The 18,480-nt window shown below is 38.6% G+C and overlaps 1 protein-coding gene across 5 annotated transcripts in view; it reads left to right on the top strand.

Annotated features, from left to right (window-relative positions):
* kazna (kazrin, periplakin interacting protein a) overlaps positions 1-18,480 on the top strand; it is a 294,446-nt gene that overhangs the window by 223,123 nt on the left and 52,843 nt on the right. Inside the window, exon 1 of one of the 5 annotated variants that reach the window (XM_041798668.1) lies at positions 11,007-11,245. The exons of the other annotated variants lie outside the window; for them this stretch is intronic. Coding sequence (XP_041654602.1) covers positions 11,215-11,245 — 31 coding nt within the window. The 5' untranslated portion in view covers positions 11,007-11,214. Of the gene's footprint in view, positions 1-11,006; positions 11,246-18,480 lie in introns of those variants that run through there. 5 annotated transcript variants of the gene reach the window in all.

The raw sequence follows: 18,480 nt of genomic DNA, 5'->3' as shown, positions 1-18,480 counted from the left end.
GGTAATTACCAATGCTGTTAATTTAGGGCAGCTGCAGCATAAACCTTACTTTGGTTAGAGTTAGGGTGGTCTAATAAATTTGTTAAGCACTGTATAAATCTGACATCCAGAGATGCATTAACTTTTCCAACACATACTATATTACAGTCTAAGATCTGGAGCTGTATTCTTCAGCATACAAATTAAGGCTCTTTTCTAGATCCTTACAGATGTCATACCCATATAAAAGTAGGTCTAAAAGTAATTTTATTAGAGCCTGTCAGTGAAGCAAACTCTACACGTCTCCATTTATTTCATCTCAAAGCACGGAGGGCTGTATTTGTGTGAGGTGATCAGTGCATTAAAATAACAAGATCTTAGAGTGTCTGTCTCAGCTGTTGTGTTTATCCTACCTAGCATATATTTTGAAGGACATAATGGATTAGCACCTAACACCTTGCAAGTGTAGATAATGTGTATTACAAGTCATTTACTGAAGTTGTGTGAAAGTAAATCTGAAAAAAGGTTTACTTAAGACCTCATAAACCTTGTAAAAAGATGGATTACAAGACAGTGTGCAAGAGGTAAAATCTCAGATCTGTGTGGCGTTACTGGTAACTTAAATTTGTTCTTTAGTTATGGAAAAGGACAAACTGGGACTTCAGACACACCGTCTAGAAATGTGAAATAATGTTCCCTGTGCTTTTAAACAGATAAAGATGGGCATAATCATTATTTAATTTCATGTTGTGTGACATGGTGAGTTCCATCATGCTCCGAGTTCACAAAATGTTTTAGACTACTTTAGAATCTAAAAGAGCAAGCAAGCACTGATTAACCTCATCTACACCTCACATAAAAAGGTTTAAAATAAGTTTAGATGTTTTTAAAACTATTGATGCTTTAATTATGCTTTACATTGCAGCTGCTGCATGCAGCACCAGTGGTTACAATTAGTCTTAACTTCATTATTTCTCACAACTGACCTTTACATAGAAAGAAGAATTAACATGTTTTGAAACTGACATTTCTGTGGATCACATTACAGTCAGCAGAGCAACAGTTTGACCTTAGAGAAGATCCAGCGTGGTGCTGACGCTGTGCTACAGCGTGGTGTATGGCGTGCAAGTATATATGTGCAGGTATGTATGTGTGTATTCGTTGTTGGCCAAATTGGCCTAAAATCATTAAGAGGAAGTCATTTATCATGTTTAAAGAGGGGGTATTATGCCTTTTTTTCAAGGCTTTACACCATCTCTCTGATACCCACATAGTAGCTTCACATGGTTTACAGCTCAAAAAAATCCTCATGTTTCTCACACTGGAGTCCTGAAAAACCCTTATTTTAACCTCTGTCTGAAACGCTTCATTTTTGCTGCTATGTTTTTACAACTGATTTCAGTTCCCCCTCATGGATTTATACAAAAATAGTCCTAAACAGAAGACAAGCTAGTGACACAATATATGCCACAGTGATCAGGACAATTTCATAATCAGGACAGATGCTAAAGTACTTTGACTCAGAATCGTAAGCACACAGATATTCACCTACTGCTGTCTGCTACACAAGCAGCGTCTCAATGTTCATGTAGTGTTTAGTACTAGATAATCCTTCTGCCTCCCTGTAACAGTCTCACATCACTCAAGAACAATTTTTGCAAGGGAAAATGAAAACAGTGTGCTGTTGTCATAGCATCTTTACACCTGACTGCAGTACCAACACCTAACCATCAGGCAAAACTTGAGGGCAATAAAAGTTACAGAAAAAGTAAATCCTATCACAGATGATCTTGCTTTTATTTTCGGTGTTTTTTTAACAGTCACTTGTATTAATCTTAGTTAATTTCCTACCAAGATGGAAATTCCTCAAAAGAGCTTTAAAACACTTGTTGCTTTATTGTAAGCATGAAACCACAGATCTAGTCTAACATCGCTATGTCTCTATATCTATCAGTGAGGTGCCTGTTTGCTAAGTTGGTAGAACAAGCGTCAATGTACAGAGGATACAGTCCTTCATGCTTTGGTCGCTGGCCCACTCTCCTCATATTTCTTGTCTGTCTTTAACTCTCCATCAAATTAAGGGAAAATGCCCCAAAATAATTCAAAAAAGGCTCAGGGCACAAAAGAAATGCTCTGAAACATAATGTATGGTATGTGATTCTATCTGGGGTTTTGAATGTGTTTGTTTGTAATGCAGTCTGCAAAACAATTTCAAACCTTCACCTATACCTCATTAGGTTTTGGATTAACATCTGTGTGCAGCTCTGCACCAAGGTGCTACCAGAGCTGTATTTTCTATTTCTGAATTCCACCTTGGAGCCTTGACACAGGGCGAACAGCCAGCTAGTACAAGCGGTTGTAATACCTTCTACCTGCCCTTCAGATGGCTGTTAAAAAGGCCTACGAGCAGCTAATGTGAGCTGGCGTCTGGCAGGAGTGAACTGGCAGCAAAGGTGATGGTGGAGAGGGACAGTAGCTGTCGGACCTGGCAGATCAGTGAAATAGCTGAGTGAGGCACCCGGTGGTTGGCAGTACCTGTGCGCTGATTGCTGAACATGGAGGCTGGAAGGTGGGAGAAGAGAGAGGCAAAAAACAAAGCTGACGGAGTGCAGAATAAAAGGAGTCAGTCTGCTACAGTACATGGTACAATTTAGGTAAAAATTGCACATTAGTGGGCTGATAATTCAAGGCAAGTAAGCAAAAGAGATCAAGAGCAGCAAAAACAGACACCTTTAAGACTAATAGTATCAACAATATAAGGTTGCACAGCCTATGGTCTCATTTCAAACAAAAGACTCAAAGACAACATTTAATCTCTGACCCACCCACAGTGTTTTCATGCTTTGCCTGAGGTGAAAGAGTAAAATGGTGAGGGGTGTGAAAGAGGTTTTTGGGGAGGTAATAACATCACCTTAAAGGTCAAAACAAATCTGGAACTTGAGCATTCCTCATTAAACTGCAGCAGCTATCCACAGGTGACACACTCAGCATGACTTTTAAAAATGTAGCAAGCAGCCAATTGTAGTTTGTCTACCTGTCAAATGGGAGAGGTGTAATGGCACACAGAAATTTTGGTTTGGTAGTTATTAGTTTTAACGTGTGCATTTTGGCTGCTTACGCATTATCTAAAAAAAATTTTAAATCTTTTTTATACCAAGAAAGTAAAACACAAAATAGACAGCTCAAAAGAATACAAGCTTGTCAAAATAATTATTTGATGTATATGTCCAAAAAGGAGTGGGAAGAAGTACACACTTATTAATCCCACCTCTTCTCCCTCATTCACTGGTTAATCATCTATTTCCTTATACAACCCCAATTTCTGAAAAATTGGGGTGCTGTGTAAGATATACATAAAAACAGAATGTAATGATCTCCAAATCTCATAAACCACTCATTTATTCAAAATAAAAAATAAACAGCAGATCAGATGTTGAAACTGAGACATTTTACCATTTCATGAAAAAGATTAGCTCATTTTGACAACAGCAACTTATTTGAATAAGGTAGGGGCAGGCCAACTAAAGGTTGAAGAAGTAACTGGTGCAGATGAAAAACATTCGGAGAGCATTTTGCAACCAATAAGGTTAACTGGAAAATGGTTAGTAATATGACTTGGCATGAAAGGAGCATTTTAGGGGTTTAGAGGTTGAGTCTCTTAATAGTAAACTTGGGCAGAAGTTAAGCAGTCTGTGAAAAATCACAAAATGTTACTCAATGCAATTGCTAAGACTTTTAACTTGCTATGCATCTTACATTGTTTAAGAAAAGTAATATGTTTTGTGTAAGTTATCAAGAGTGCACTCAATAAATCCATCTTTGCTCACTCAACATTAATCAGGTTGGAGTTTTGACAGTGTATTGGCACTGCATTTAAAGCAGGTATGGGTCTGTCCTGGAAAACACTGCATGGGCTCAGAGATCATTGTCAACACAGTTTGCAGTGCCATCCACAAATGCAAGTAAAGCTGTATCATGCAAAGAGGCCATATGTAAACATGATCCAGAAATGCTGGATCTGTGGTCAGACTAATCAAAAATTTAAATTATTTTTTTGAAACCACAGATGCTGTATCCTGCAGACTAAAGAGGACAGGGACCATACAGCTTGTTATCAGTGCACAGTTCACTATCTGATGGTATGGGGTTACATTAGTGCCTATGGCATGGGCAACATACATATCTGGAAAGGCACTATCAGCAAATCCAGCAAAGAAGACAGGACTGTAGAGCAATTTGAATCCCACATTAGACAACAATAGGACAACATTCTTCTCCCAAAACTCCAGCAACTGGTCTCCTCACTTCCCAGACACATACAGATTGATGTTGAAGAAGAGGGAATGCTACAGAATGGACATGGCTCTGTCCATACTTTTTTGAGCTGTCTTGCTGCCATCAAATTCAAAAATCAAATTCTTAAGTTTCCTTTGGGATCAATAAAGTATCTAAGCTAATCTAGATTAAGGATGTTCCTAAGCCTCTATTTCCCTATTCGGCTAAACGCTTATTTACATTTCATTTAACCGACTGGTATATAGAGGAGGAAATTCCTAGAAAACAGTCAAATTCCTCACAGGGTCATTGTGTTTGCGGGTTTGACGTTAGCCTGATGTACTCTCTACAGCAGTGGTTCCCAACCACTTAGGGCCCACTTTTAAATCTCAAAAATTTTCGCGTCCCACCTCCGACCCCATAAATACGGCAGCCATATAATGTGTTCTCAGAGCACTTTTTTTTATTGAAGATTGAACATAAAGGACTAAATTGAATACAGGAAAAACATGTTGAAAGCTCCAGTCGCTAACACAGCATCTGTAACATGTTGCAACACCTTCAGTATTACAGTTTTAAAGGAGCTGTCCACACAATAACCTCTAGACAACAACAAAAGTTCCTATCTCTCATTTGCTTGTTCACATGTCTAATACTTGAAGAAAAAAAAAACAAAAGAATGAAAAGAATATTTGAACATTTTTAATATCCTTTGAAACGTAACTGAGTTTTAACATTTAAAACACTATTCTGTATATTTTTATTTTTATATAATTACATTTCCCCTCCCCCCACAAAAATCATACTATTTTGGAAATGATTTGGCGGCCCACTTGCAATACCTTTGCGGTCCAGCAGGGGGGCGCGGCCTACAGGTTGGGAATCACTGCTCTACAGCATGGCTGACATTACAAGCTAGCACCACCAGCCTTCGTTCCTCTTTGCAGATTAATATCGTGCCTTCATATGTGGCCTCTCTGCACTTCAGGTGGGCATGGGTTCAAACTTCGACGTCCTACACACCACTTAATTTTCATTTACTACTTCAAGAAAGTGTCAAACCGCACTGTTCCTACTACACGCTAACTGCTACGCTACTGCTGAGCTTCTCATGTTTACATCTGTGAGGTGCCACACAGGAAGGCAGCGGTCATTAACTGAGGCTACAGCGGCCTCTAGTGATGGGAGGTTCATTACAGTTTAAAAGAGCATTATATACCGGGATTTCAAGCCTGTGTTTATAAAAAATGATAGGTAATTAGTTTAACCGACTCGTAAATTCCATGCCAGCTATTTTAACCTAATTTAAATGTTTAAGCAATTAACCGCGCTCATCCCTAATCTCAATGGGCTAAAATTTTTCATGATATTGTTAAATGTCTCATTTTCAACATCTGATATGTTTTGTTCTTTTGAGAATAAAATGTGTTCATAAGATTTGCAAATCATTGCATTCTGTTATTTACATTTTACAAAGTGTCCCAACTTTTTGGGAATTGGAGTTGTTGATATGAACTTCAACAACAGTTATTTTTGTACTATTATCCAAATCTGTGGTTTTAATTACTAATTAACTTAGTTTTACCCAGTTATTTACTATTTAATTGATCAAATATTTATCACCATGGATTACTTTGTACTTTATTCCGAGGTTTGACAGAGTCTGATTACTTTCACAAGTTTATCTACAGTGCAATATTTTATTAACCTGACACGCCAGATGGATGTGTTTCACACATCCATCTGGGAAAGCATTAATAGGAAACGTTTGAGAAAAGGCAGCAACACGGAAACGGGCGTATCCATCTGCTTTGCAAGGTTAGTATTTTATACCTACAGCCCCTTAAACTCATGGATGTGCTAGAAAAAGTGGACTATATCATTGGTGTTACATACTCCTCACTGGTACCTATAGTAACCCACCCACACTAATGGCATTTCAGTGATATGTCTACAAATCACCCCTGGATCATTCAGAGCAGAAAATTCCTGTTGCCTTTGACAGCTGAAGGAAAACATCTAGAAATGCAACGTACTTGAAAATTCAGGGGAAGGAGAACATTACAGCACTTTTGTGCAGTAAGTGATCCAGAGATGGTTCACCCTTCACAGTGTTTCACAATGACTCAGAGTGCTATTACCACTACATGACTACCACATTTCCCTCCGTTTTCTTTTGTGGGGTGGGTAATAATATATTCCTGGTCGGGCCATTTTTCCTTTCAGCTCTTCACAGCCCAATGAATATTTTTTTTTCTCTTCCAGTTCACACTTTGTGAGTGGCAGCCTGATCTTCTGTGCAGGGTTATTTCAAGGTTTTGCTGTGTAAGCTGAAGTGCTGGGAAAGAAATCATGGGAACAGGAAAATGGGAAAGTGGAAATTTATGGATAGGAGGGTGTACATTAACACATGCATTGTGTGTTGTAACAAAAGATAGTTAGGGGGTTGAGGCAGACAGGCATTAAAAAGATGGACACCACCATTTTTACAAGCCACTGAAAAGAGCTGCAGTGATAAAAAGTTGACCATCTGCTTCCATTCAAGCATCCACACATACACATACACACACTCCAGAGGAATTGATTTCTAATCTTTTTCTCATTGTCTCTCTTTTACTCTCATCTCTTTCTCATATAAACAATGAATGGTTGAAGTCTTCTTGGCAGTATGAGATGGTGCTGCTGTCTGTTTAGGTATTGTGTGAACTGACTGCAGTAAAAGAGAGACAGAGAACAAGAGAGAGAGAGGCTGCTTCCATTGATTTTCATTTAAGGTATAGTGCTCTCAGCTCGTCACCTGCAGACAACAGAAGTAAGAACGATGTGTGGGCCTCTGCATGATGCTGCATCATACAGGGTTAGCATCAGCCATGTCATCAGCTCTTCTTTTAACATATCACCTCAATCACTTAAATGTTTTTTACAGTATAATTATGCATTCCAAGGCATGCATAGACTGGAAGCTAATTTCCTGTTGTTCTCCTGTCCCTGCAGTGAGATTTGAAGCTGTTTTAATGCAATGTAAATAGCAAGCGTATGCCAAGAACATTCTTTTAATTAGGGAACCCAACAGGCCTGCTGATTAGCTCTTTATCTTCACAAGTGTCTGAGCCTCAGCTGCAGCTAGACCACTTCCTGGTTACCTTACACTCATGCTAGCATGTCCTAACATGTCTGGAGAAAAAATAACTTAATTGATGTGGTGTAGTCCGCCATCCACTGAGCCTACAAAGATGCTGTGGTCCATGTGATATTATGTTATTTTTATTGCTTGTTCCTCTTAAAAAAAAAAAAAAAAAAAAAGCTTTGAAAATGTTGCACCTTTGGGGACCTTGTGCACTTTGATGACAATGCTAGTGATATTCTGCTAGCATGACCTTGTTTTATATGGTAAAACCCCTCTATCATAAACCACCTTCTTCCAGGTTATATTGCATTAAGGGAGCTGTCCTACAATCATATTTCATGTAGTCCAGTTTACAGTTTTACCAGCATGAGTCTTTAAATAACTCTACAACCCACAGCCACACGTGATGAATGACACAGTTTTATTTTCCCTTCATTCTTTCTTTTCCCCAGAACCAGGAACTCGCTGAGTCATCACTCATTCTCAGATTTTTAATTTGAGCCATTTGTTACTATGCAGAGGCACATGATGTTCTTTAAAACCAATTTAAATACAGAAGAGGCATTTAAAAGAGGCAGCAAGCTTCACAGTAAGGATGGGCATTTCCAGAAAAAAAGTATTTTTGTTATTCTCTGGGATTCCTTTAAAGAAAATCTGAATGTTAAACAGATGCATTTGGTTGGTAGTTCATTAGCTTTATGCTAACAAGTTATTGAAAGGGATATCACCAAGCTATTTGTGTTAACTTTAACTTAAAGACAATCTAATTCACTTGATATTACAACGTAAAACAGATAGATTAGTCTATGATTATCAACCAAAATGTTCTTTTTTTTTTTTTTTTTTTTTAGCAAAGCAAAGTTAGCACCTCTGTAGTCTACAACACGAAAGTTGTATCAACAAGCATTTGCGCTTAGCTAAAAGGAAAAAACTAACATTGCGATAATTTTTCTTTCTGCAACAAATGTTGTTATTTTGGTGAATAAGGAAACTTAAACCAGATATTAAGAAAAAATAAATGATCAGCATGTCCATTCTGTTAACGTACTATACCAGGACAAGGTGCTCGTAATATAGTGGAAACAGTGCAAATTCCCTCACTTACTGCTTTTGTGTATTTGAGCAGCTGCCTGGTGGTGTCATGGTGGTGTATCTCTGATGGCAGCAGTATCACCTGTAGCCGAAATGTACGTGCAAGAGATATATAGACTCCCCATGCACAACACATAATTCTCCTAGTGCTGATAGGGTTATTAAATATACTTTAATGTTGATTAGTCACAGAAATAAGCAAACTTTAGTTTTGGTTTTATCCAGAAAAAGAAGTGGTAGTTTGACATTCTTCAGGTTACTTGATAAGTTCTACAATGTAACTATCGTCGTTAGTTAATGATATATTGTTCAGCCCTATGGGACATTACTGTTTTTTTTTCTTCTATTATTTAACAGCAGCCAGCAAACAGCTTTCAAATGCACTACAACCACCATCTGGTGGTAGTACTGCATTTCAACCAGGTGGCAGTAAAAATAAAGGAAAGGCAATATATTTTTGAAATTGAGATAGTAGTTGCACAAAATCCTAAATGTTTTTGAAAATTAAAGACTGTTGAAATATTCAAAAATCACTGCTGAGCCCTGCTTGCCATACCTTATTGAGAGGTATAGACAGTATACTGTAACACCCAGCTAACAGACAGAATGTCATATTATAAGAATATGAATCTTTTTTTCAAGGAGATTAATCATTCAAATAAGAATTTATTCTTGTAATTAAAGAGCAGGTTGACAAGGTGGTTCCCTGAGACTAACTTGCTTAAAATAACAAGAAAAAAACATCCATATCAAGTAAAAACCATTAAACATGCAAGTTCAGACCTAAATCTTTAGTCTTTAGTATAAGGAATAAGGTTGGAAAAAATCTTATTATTTCTGCTTAAAACTCCACTAGCTTAACACCCAAATTCATGGAAAGCAAGAGGTATGGCACTGAATGAGTGCAGACATATTTGATCAGTTAAATGTGTGAAATGCCAGTACAAGACACATTTTTATTAAAATTGTTTCCAATAGAATATTCAAGTCCACTGTTTTTGTAATTTGTCACCGTGACCTGAGAACAAACTTTTTTGGTCAGTGGTGAGTTATTGAGGCTCCAGTGAGCCTTGTAATTAAGAGAAGTTCAGTTGCTGAGGATTATTGATTAGATAATAGATACACTGAAACAAGTGAAGAGTTTGGTTGCATTCACATCCATTAATAGCATAATCTAAAAGAATAGTTATATAAGGTTAAGTGTAAATTCACCTTTTTGATTAATGGAATAGAGAGAATTTGCCAAAAGTCCCACTAACTATAGTAAAGTGTAAACTCATTCTGTAACAGCCCTTAGGTGGCAAACACTAAGTATGTGTGTAATACTATTAACATTCTGAAGTGTGAGCCCTTTTTAAATGATTCATTTTTCTGTTTGAATGTAACTTAATTACCTAATAAAAAATTATTTATTTATAAAAAATTCTCACTGATAATATTCAGGCAGGTAGACACAGGTCTTATAGTGATTGATGCGTAATCATAATTAATACAATAAAGGCAGACATTTTGGTTTTAATGAGACTTTTATGCCAATGTTTTGCCTTTTTTAAGACTAAAGTGTATGTGCACTTTAGATGTAAAGAGTACGTGTACTGTCTGACTCATCATTCTGCTGTTTTAAAAGTTTTTTTTTTTTTATCTTTGTCCTTGCAGGCAGATGAATAGAGCTTCATTTATGCAGAGGCTTATCACTTTAGTTTAAAATCAGGGCCTCCTCAGTCTGACAACTCGCACATCATCAATCCTTCATTCACCTGCCTGCCTCCAAACACATGTCACGGCAAGGGGAGCTGAATAAAACATGCATGCAGGCACTGGTTGAAAAAATACAACTACCCTGGTCTGCACTGATAGCTAAAGTTTGATTAGTTTCCATGCCAACCAAGGAAATGAAAAAGATGTAATTAGACTGAAATGTAGAAGGTTTTAAGAGATTTAATTTGCAATGAAATGTAAACACATCCAATTTTTGCAAATTAGGAGAGATCTGTATTTCAATCCACAAAACGTCAACAACATCCTGTGTGTATCCTATAGTTTAGTTCTAAATCTACCAATGATTTAGCTTGATTGCTCTATCACTCCCTATCTGGAGTTAAATAAAGGCCTTGAAAGAGAGAAATCAATCTCAAAGATTTGTACTGACTCATCATAAATGCAGAAAAAGAAGAAACATCAGTTTTTCCCTCTGCAGTGGTCATTGTTTTTATGATACCTTGGGTGTTATTTTAAAGGTATAAAGTTACTAAGACCCTCAGGCAAGGGAACAGCTGGCATACCTGTAGCTGTGCTGCCTGCTGGTGTTCTACTAAACACAGTGACGCTTACCTGCCTGCAAGCCAACACCTAACCGGGCTTCTCTTGTTGTGTGTATGTTTGAGTAATGTGGGAAAATCCTAGTGACAGGCTGAGTGAGCTCCTCCTCCACCTAACCCAGTAAACCATTTGAACCTAGGGGGAGGGGCTGAGTGTACAGTATCATTGAACCTGTGGGAGGCACTTTGAACAGGTACACTGAGAGAGGGAAAGACGCAGCGACAGCTCCTGGATGTATTTCCTGGTGTCATCTCAGCCAGGTTTTAGTGCTGGGGTTACTAAAATGCTCAATTTTTGAGTAATAATTGGTCAAGAAAGGAGGGTTTTAAGGGGGGATTTTGTCTTTGTGTCTGTCCTGAAAGTCTCCAGAACACACCTGACAGATCCTGGAAGCCTCCGGAAAACTCCCCTCGGAGGAGGGGATGAAGTCAGACGGGGAGCAAGGAAAGTGTGGTGAGTGAGTGGAAACATCAAATGCAGCTGTCATTCTATGTATCATCAGATAATAGTTAAATGTGAGTTTATCTTACACCTTGTAAAGTTTTACAGTAAAATTGGGAGCTGGCATACCCCATGTCTTTGAGGAGCAACATGTTCATGTGTTGGCAGGTGTCACATCTGAATGTGAGTCACCTGTTCTGCTGCTGAGCCGTTGCGAGACTTTAACCCTCACTGACCTCTGAGTAGCTGCTGTTGTATAATAATTGATTATTCTGCGGTATTACATCTCTGTTACTTTCAGATAAGACTCTTTCCAACTTATTTGCAGAGAATGAACTGATAACGATGGGCTTTTTTTCATTATCTGTTTTTGTGAATCCAACCTTTTACCTTTGAAACCAAGCTATTGAAAGCATGGTCATTGTTAAATATATCTTTGTGTAGTCTAGTATATGCTCGGGGTAGGTTATGTGGGGTTTTTCCCTTCTCCTGTCAAAGGCCAGATCAGCCTTTGGGATTTGTACTGGGAAGTTTGTCTTCCAACAATGTTTTTATGGTCAAGTCAGGACGGCTTTGTGTTCTGTTTCTTCTGTAAACACTGTGGTCTGGGGCTGTTGGCTGCCTGAATGCACAACTCTCAAACAGGATCTTTTTTTGCTGCATCAGCCAGGGTATTTTTTTCCTTTTTAACTGGAATGCTTTCAGTTATGGCAATTATGAATCTTCTCTGATGTATTGACTCAAATACCGGCATTTTATCTCCACACTGGTAGTTCACCTGTCCTTTAACCTTGATCTAAAAATAGCCAGAATACCAAGGTAAAAGTTCACCCAACAACACAGATAAAACCTGGGCTTTTTGCCTGCTACATTTACAAATTCCACATGCTGGAAACTCGGAAAAACGGTGTAAAAATAGTCCAATTGAGCTGAATGTTTTTCTAAGTGGTAAAAAAAAAAATCTTCCTTGCTTAACCTCAAGGTGTGGTGTGACACAATTAGTGGTTTGAAAGCAAAACAAACGCCTAGAGGCTATGGAAGGCTCTCTTTGCCTAACCCTTACTACACCAGGTGTGGTTATGTCACTGCCATTGTTCTTGGTTTCATCTTTCTGTCTCACATTTCTATCACCAGCTCTGTGATTACTGCTGAGATCATTTATGGCCCACCTTTGCAAACTGCCAGTGGACATAAGCCTTAAAGCTATTATTCCTTGTAACAATGGTGGAAGATTACAGATAATCGTAGTTGCTGTTGATGATTTCAAAGCAGAGTGACAGAAAAGTCATCAGTGTTTCTACTTCTTTGTTTAAACACATCAAGCTTGAGGTTTTTCTCAGCCTGCCAGTCAAGAAATGACACCCTAAATCATTTTGGATTAGGTTGCTCCTTTTTGTCTTACGGCTGTCACTCAGACATAAACCAGTGTTTTCAGATGAGTAACTTGATGTCAGAGACAGCTAACCCTGTGGATTAACACCTTCTGTGAACCAGGCCATAAAACAGGAGATGTTGTTAGTTTTGACAGGACATCTTGTTACCGTTTGACTGATGTGACACCCACAAAGGATCAGGTCATGGCTGTGTGAGTGTACATGCTTTTAATATGACCCAAATGGATGCATATGTCCATCTGTGCATACGTGTCAATCAGCAACATGAAAGCATATGTGATTCCTGCCGGCTCAGTTTGACAGCGTAATTGCTGCCACAGCGAAGTTTGGGCCTATCTGTGTAATTGCCTCCTTTTCACTGACTGTGCTGCAGGTGAATTCAGCACAAGGCTCCCTCGAGTGCTAGCTAGTTTTCTTCCCATTGTGGCAGATGCAGAAGACAATCTGGAACGAGTTAGAGATGATCAGCTGCCTGTGGGAATCTGGTAAAGCAACTGTAATAATCTCTAGGATGTGCTTTTCACTACTTTCCTGTTTTTGTGATTTATTAGTGCTGGAATGATTGGTCTTTTTGATATGTTCCCTCTGTTTGAACACCCAGGTGTATAATCAGGCTTAGTCAAAGAAAAATCTCTGAGGACTTTGGTTTACTTTGCACCTGTCAGACTCTTCTCATTGCTGGCAGTGGGTTTCAGACTCCTTTTCTCCTCTACTCATAAAATATGTAAAGATGGGTGACACAACTATTATTATAACGTTATTCCACATATTATGTGACACATTTTTCAGTTTTACACTTGTGTTTGCAGAAGCTATTGGCTGAGATCTGAGGATAGATGAAACTCTACAACCATTAGCTGCATATTTCAGTCCCAGGATCTCAGGGAGTATCTCCATAGGCATCCAGTTTTTGGCAGCCTCTTGCACCAGTTTGTCTCTGAAATAACTGTGAACTTGGATTGACTGTTGTAGCTGGCAGTGTTTGTTGAGCATGTTTGTTTACTATAGCGGTCAGATGATTAGAAAAAGTGCAGTGTGTTGTTGCATTGGTAGAAGGCACCTTAAACAGGTACACTAAAAGTCTGTGTGTTTTTGTGGGTGTGTGCAAACTCATCTACAGTTTGATGAAATATCCATGGTGACACAGTGTGCACTCTTCTATTTGGCCTGGCCTAAAAATAACAGCCCACAGTTAGCCTTCAGCACCAAAGGTCATTTCTCGACTTAATGCACAAACACACACACACACACACCTGCTCCATCAAAAAAGAAGAGACATACATCTTCACCTTTTGGCACAGGTAATCTGTTCATCTACATAATAAGATGTATTAGTCTATTTTGAGTGTTTGTTTTTTTTTGTCTTCAAAACCAAACTTGAACTTATTTATAATTGAAGTTGTCTCACAAATTTCTGCTTTACTCTCTACTTACAAGACCTACAATCAGTAAAAATGAAATAAACATAATACCATGACATTAACCAGTGGAAGAGCCAGTTGAAGTACAGTGCCTAATTAAAGTATTCACCTCCTTGGATGATTTACCCTTTTATTGATTTTTATGAATCAGTTGTGTTCAATATATTAGTTTTTTTTTTCTTTACAAATAAAGTACAAAAACCTCTTTAAGTAAGTTAAGAAAGTAAAAACAGATTTCTACAAAGTAATGCCAGATACAAATATGTAATGTAAATGACAGCACAAATATTCACCTCCTTTAAAGTGACTGACCTGTTTCAACAAAAGTCCAGCCAATTGGTGCAAGTACTCTCACATTCAATGAAATGGGGATCACCTGACTGCAGTGAATGGCGTAAACAAAATGGTGTTTTTGGCCCACCAAACATTGCACATCACCACAAACACATCATCCCCACTGTAAAGCACTATGGTGGCAGCATCATGCTGTGGGGAGGTTTCTTGGAAGCCAGTCCTGGAAGACTTGTAAAGGTAGAGGGTAAAATGAAAGTGGCAAAATGAGAGAAAATCCTGGATGGCAATCTTACGATGACAATCTATGGCTTGGGAGAAGATTTATTTTTCAACAAGACAATGACCTGAAGCAAACAGCAAAAGCTACACAGAAATGGTCAAAGACAACAAGGTGAATGTTCTGGAGAGGCCAAGTCAAAGCCCAGACCTCAGTCCAATAAAGAATTCGTGGCTGGACTTGAAAAGGGCTGTTCCCGCCCAATCCCAGTGCAACCTGACAGAGCTTGAGCAGTTTTGCAAAGAGGAATGGAGTAAAATTACAGTGTCCAGATGTGCACGCCTGACTGAGACCTATCCACACAGACTTAGTGCTGTAATTGCAGCCAAAGAGTCATCTACTAAGTACTGACTTGAAGGGGTTGAAAACGTATGCTGTCATTTATTGTTATGTATGTAATTGATGTTACTTTGGAGAAATCTGTTTTGACATTTTGACATTAAAGAGGTTTTTTTTTTTTTTTGGTAAAAGAAAAAAAACCTCAAATCATATTGACTATGCTGATTCATAAAATCAGTAAAGGGGTAAAACATCTAAGGGAGTGAATACGTTTTAAGGCACTGTAGATGTTAAAACTGCTGAAAGCGTGTGTATTCTCATCCTGTATATATTTTACCATATCATGACTAAAGAATAACATGTTCTTATGCACATAACAACGGCTCATCAAGCATAGCACAGCAGCAATTTCTACCTGTACTGATGCAGCTTATTAACATTCTCATCATGTTTTCTTCATGTTTTAGCTGCTCAGAATAAAAGCCACCAACAGCAGCTTCAATATCTGCAGTAAGCGCCTTAACAAAGCTACAATTTATCAGCACACGTAAGACAGCAGTGCAAACATAAGAAGCTATCCTTCATAATAAGCGAATAGTGCATGATTCTGCAATTACAATGTCCTGGAATTGGCTCGCTAGGAATATCTATTTGCCATTAGAATGCCCACTAACACAAAATAATGAAGGATAATAAATAGCAAAGAGCTTATATCATGGGGGAGAATGCTGCCAGGGTGGACCTTTATTATCACTTCTGTGGATGGGTTGCTATTTCTCTCAGTCCCCCAGATGTATTTTAATGACTCAATCCATCCATCATTGCATCCAGCAGCAATCTTATCTTCCATCCAGATGACCTCAGCAGTGTGGCATACATTTTTTGGGGGGAAATTCTGCTGTTTATCTCCACAGCAAAGAAATCTAAAAGCTGTCTGATATATCTGTCCATCTACAGCCTGAGCATACAGTAATCTCTCTATTTGGGTTTTTTTACATCATAAATGACAGACTTTAGACATACTTTAAAACATACAGTGTTTGAATGGATTACTGACAATTCTGTACAAGTACAGACTGTTAGACTGAGAGAGAAGGCTGCTTGTGTAACTGAGTGAAAGGACACCAGAAATTAAGATGTTTTGAATCTTTCATGGCTTGTCCACTTACTAAATTAGAGCTCCTGGAAAAAAATGAAAATCTGTACTTTTCTTATTACTGTTCATTAAAAGTAGCTGCATGGGAGCTGTATTTGCTTGTTTGCATATTTCTGAGAGGAGCATTGCGAGTTCTGGCGAGTGTGGGTGATACCATCCACAGTCAGGCGAGAGGGTTATAAGCCAGCGGACGTAGATTGTGGAGGAATGCAGCTGAGATTGCTGCCTATCTTTCTCTTTGATCCGTTTTTTGCTCACTGTCAAGCTCTGTTCTAACCCCGCTCTCGCACAAGTTCAGCCCCCATTACTCTAAGGACCTGAAGCATGAAATAGGCTTGCCAGCATGTGGATGCCAGATTCTGTGATGTTAAAGCATAGACTTCTTGATCGACACTGGCTGACTGGGAGGGAGTGAAGTGAGTGACATCCCCATTTAAATGTCTTTGATGTGAATCAACGCTGATAGCCTCATTTTGTATGGAATCAGGATGAAGTTTGTGTAGTGACAGCATCAACACAGGCTGGTGAAACCTCATTAGGGCCCAAACGCTGCTCATCCTGTTAAAGGTTGCAGGAGGCTGAAGCCTATCCCAGCTGTCATTGGACTGGTCACCAGTCAGTCACAGGACTTTGAGAGACAACAAAAACCAACAAAACCACACTCACAGCTAAGGACACTTTAGAGGTACCAGTTTATCTTAAGAGCATGTCGTAAGACTGTTGGAGGAAGCTGGAGTACCCAGAGACAGCCCACACAGGCAAGGGAAGAACATGCAACCCCATACTGAAATGACCTGTGTGACTGGGATTTTAACCAGGAACCTTTCTGCTATGAAGCAACAGCTTCAACAACTGCACTACAATGCAGCACAGGGCACAAAGATTTTTTATTCTCACCTTTTTGGAAAAACACCCATGCATGATTCAGGTTAACAGGTTTTAGGATCGCTGCTTCTCAGGCTTAAATACTTTAAAATGTAGTTTTTGATCAGGAAACCTACAAGGGCCATTTTCAGACACTTAATGTCCAATTTACAACTGTTAAACAGTTTATTTGGAAGAAAAGTGCATATAGGAAAAATTATTCAAAGGCAGGAACAGAGAAATTTCTCTTACTTTTATCAAATATTAGAAGAAAAAAGTCATGTATCTATGAAATCATACAGGAATTCTCTTTCTTCAGACTCAGAGATCCATTACTTATTCCAGTATGCTATAAGTTTTAGTGACATCTTTGCAGTCTCCTCTTTATAATCCTCCACTTTGGTGCAATCATGAGTTTATTTGAGGCTAAGACCATAGGGACTGGAGGCTTGCCTTCGCTGTGGTTTGCTCATCAATAAATTGCAATCCATTCCCGTATGTGTTATCCTGAATACCAATCTCTATTCATCACTGTCTCCATTAATACACTGCATTAGATCCTGACTTCTATGATGGAGTGCCCCAAGGCAAGGTGTGGGTTTTTTTTTTTCTTCCTTTTTTTCTTTCTTTTTTTTTTTTTTTTTTTTTCTTTTTCCAGTTTTCATCAGGCGTGACCCTGTCATCTCCTGGGGCGGCGCAGGGAGATTGTTCTGCTCATGAGAATTGACTGGCTAATCCAGAGCAAAGCACTCCCAGACAGAACAGACACTGCAGGCAGCCTCCATCAGTCAGAGCTGAGACGTTTACTACACTGATGAATATGCTATCACTGGTCCATAAAGATGAATGTGTGTGTGAGAGAGACAGAGACAGACACATAGCCTGACTTTTATTAATGACTCTAGCGTCTCCTTGAGATGAAACCTTCAATTGAACATATTTTTTTTAACCCCTCCTGAATGAAGTTATGAACAGTAAACATGTGCTTTTGTTTTTATAAGGACCTGTTATGTTAAAGTTTTGCATTTCACCTAAGCTTCCCATCTAGCAGATTTTTAACACGTCATTTGCAGCCATAGAAATCACACCTTCTCTGTTTAACACTAGAAAAATCTAATGCTGAATATCATAGGCAGCCAGTTGCCAAAAACGTAGTTAGAAAGGCTAATATCTATATTTCTAGTCTTATTTTTGTGCTGAGAGTTGTTTTTTATGTAATCAGTAGGCCTACAGTTTTGGGGAAAACCAGTTCAGCAATTACCTGCTAATATTCATTGATATAGAGAACAGAAAGACTCATGAATAAGAAATGTGAATCTGCATTTTTCTTTTCATGTTCAGAGTCAGACATTAAGTTGATTCATCACTCGTCCAAACATTGTAATCATCACCAACGAAGGAACTTTGAAAATAACAGTCAAACAATAGTACTGAAATTATGGTGCTTTTGCTCTAGGGGCCTCCTCCCAAATCTGAGTGCCCTTGAGCTCAAAGTCCAGGTGGTTTTGGTCAGTGTGTTTGCAAACTGCGCTGGGGCATCAGGCCTGCTTTGGCGCCATTCA

This window comes from Cheilinus undulatus, linkage group 11, assembly GCF_018320785.1.
Source record: "Cheilinus undulatus linkage group 11, ASM1832078v1, whole genome shotgun sequence".
In the NCBI taxonomy this organism is placed as follows: Eukaryota; Metazoa; Chordata; class Actinopteri; order Labriformes; family Labridae; genus Cheilinus; species Cheilinus undulatus.
This window is presented reverse-complemented; position numbering and strand designations above follow the sequence as displayed.